This window comes from Arachis hypogaea, chromosome 20 (assembly GCF_003086295.3).
Source record: "Arachis hypogaea cultivar Tifrunner chromosome 20, arahy.Tifrunner.gnm2.J5K5, whole genome shotgun sequence".
NCBI classification, from domain to species: Eukaryota; Viridiplantae; Streptophyta; class Magnoliopsida; order Fabales; family Fabaceae; genus Arachis; species Arachis hypogaea.
In genome coordinates, this window is record NC_092055.1 from 81,377,475 (window position 1) to 81,378,762 (window position 1,288).

General features: G+C 41.4%; 1 protein-coding gene across 1 annotated transcript; it reads right to left on the reverse strand.

Moving 5' to 3' along the window:
* Positions 1–251: 251 nt before the first annotated feature.
* LOC112785979 (uncharacterized) lies at positions 252–734 on the reverse strand. Its single transcript, XM_025829401.1, has one exon. It carries the CDS (start codon positions 732–734, stop codon positions 252–254), a length of 483 nt encoding a protein of 160 aa, XP_025685186.1.
* Between the last annotated feature and the right edge of the window lie 554 nt (positions 735–1,288).

The following is a 1,288-nucleotide window of genomic DNA, read 5'->3' on the forward strand; positions in this document are numbered from 1 at the left end:
TAATAAGAACATACCCTCCTGTAGTTCCTTGAGAAGACGACCCGAGGTTTAAATACTTCGGTTATAAATTTATTTAGGGGTTTGTTACTTGTGACAACCAAAACGTTTGTACGAAGGGATTTTCTGTTGGCTTAGAAACTATACTTACAACGTGACTATTTTTATAAAATTCTTTACCAGCAAAAATCCTAATGTCAGTGTCTCCCACCAAGCACTTTGGTTTAGAGTCCTAAGTTGGACTTTGCATGGCTTCATTGGTCACTTGAAACTTCTCCAAGGAGGAATATCTCTAACTCCTTGGCATTTTTGGGTTGAGTGTGATAGAGTTTCACCCTATGAACATTGATTTTAAACTTGATCCCATTGATAGGGTGAATCACTTCCACCACTCCATAAGGCTTGACATCCACCACCTTGAATGGACCGTCCCATCTAGATCTCAACTTTTCGGGCATCAATTGCAACCGCGAATTATACACAAGCACTTCATCACCTATCCTAAAGCTCTTCCTCCTAATATTTTGGTCATGGATTGTCTTGGCTTTCTCCTTGTAAAACTGAGCATTCTCATATACTTCTAGCCTAAGACATTCTAATTCCTCCAATTGGAGTTTACGTTCCATTCCTGCTTCCTTCAAGTCCGGATTGCAATTCTTCACTACCCAATAGGATCTATGTTGGATCTCAACTGGAAGATGACAACTCTTCCCAAAAACAATACGAAAAGGACTCATTCTGATTGGGGTTTTGTAAGCGGTCCTATATGCCCAAAGTGCATCTCTCAATCTGGAACTCCAATCCTTCCGTTGTGGGTGGTAGCGCAAATTGCGAATCACACTTTTCACAACTCGTACCACTAACCAGCAAGTGCACTGGGTCGTCCAAGTAATACCTTACGTGAGTAAGGGTCGAATCCCACAGAGATTGTTGGTTTGAAGCAATCTATGGTTATCTTGTAAATCTTAGTCAGGAAGTCAATTATGTTTATCAGTTGAATTATGAATAACCAGTAGAGCATAAATTAAAAGTTACTTGTTGTGTAGTAATGGAGAATATGTTGGAGTTTTTGGAGATGCTTTGTCTTTTGAATCTCTGCTTTCCTCTGTCTTCTGATTCACGCACGCACGTCCTCCTATGGCAAGCTGTGTGTTGGTGGATCACCGTTGTCAATGGCTACCTTCCATCCTTCCAGTGAAAACTACGCTCACGCGCTCTGTCACAGCACGGCTAATCACCGGTTGGTTCTCGATCCGGTTGGAATAGGATTTACTATCCTTTTGCATCTGTC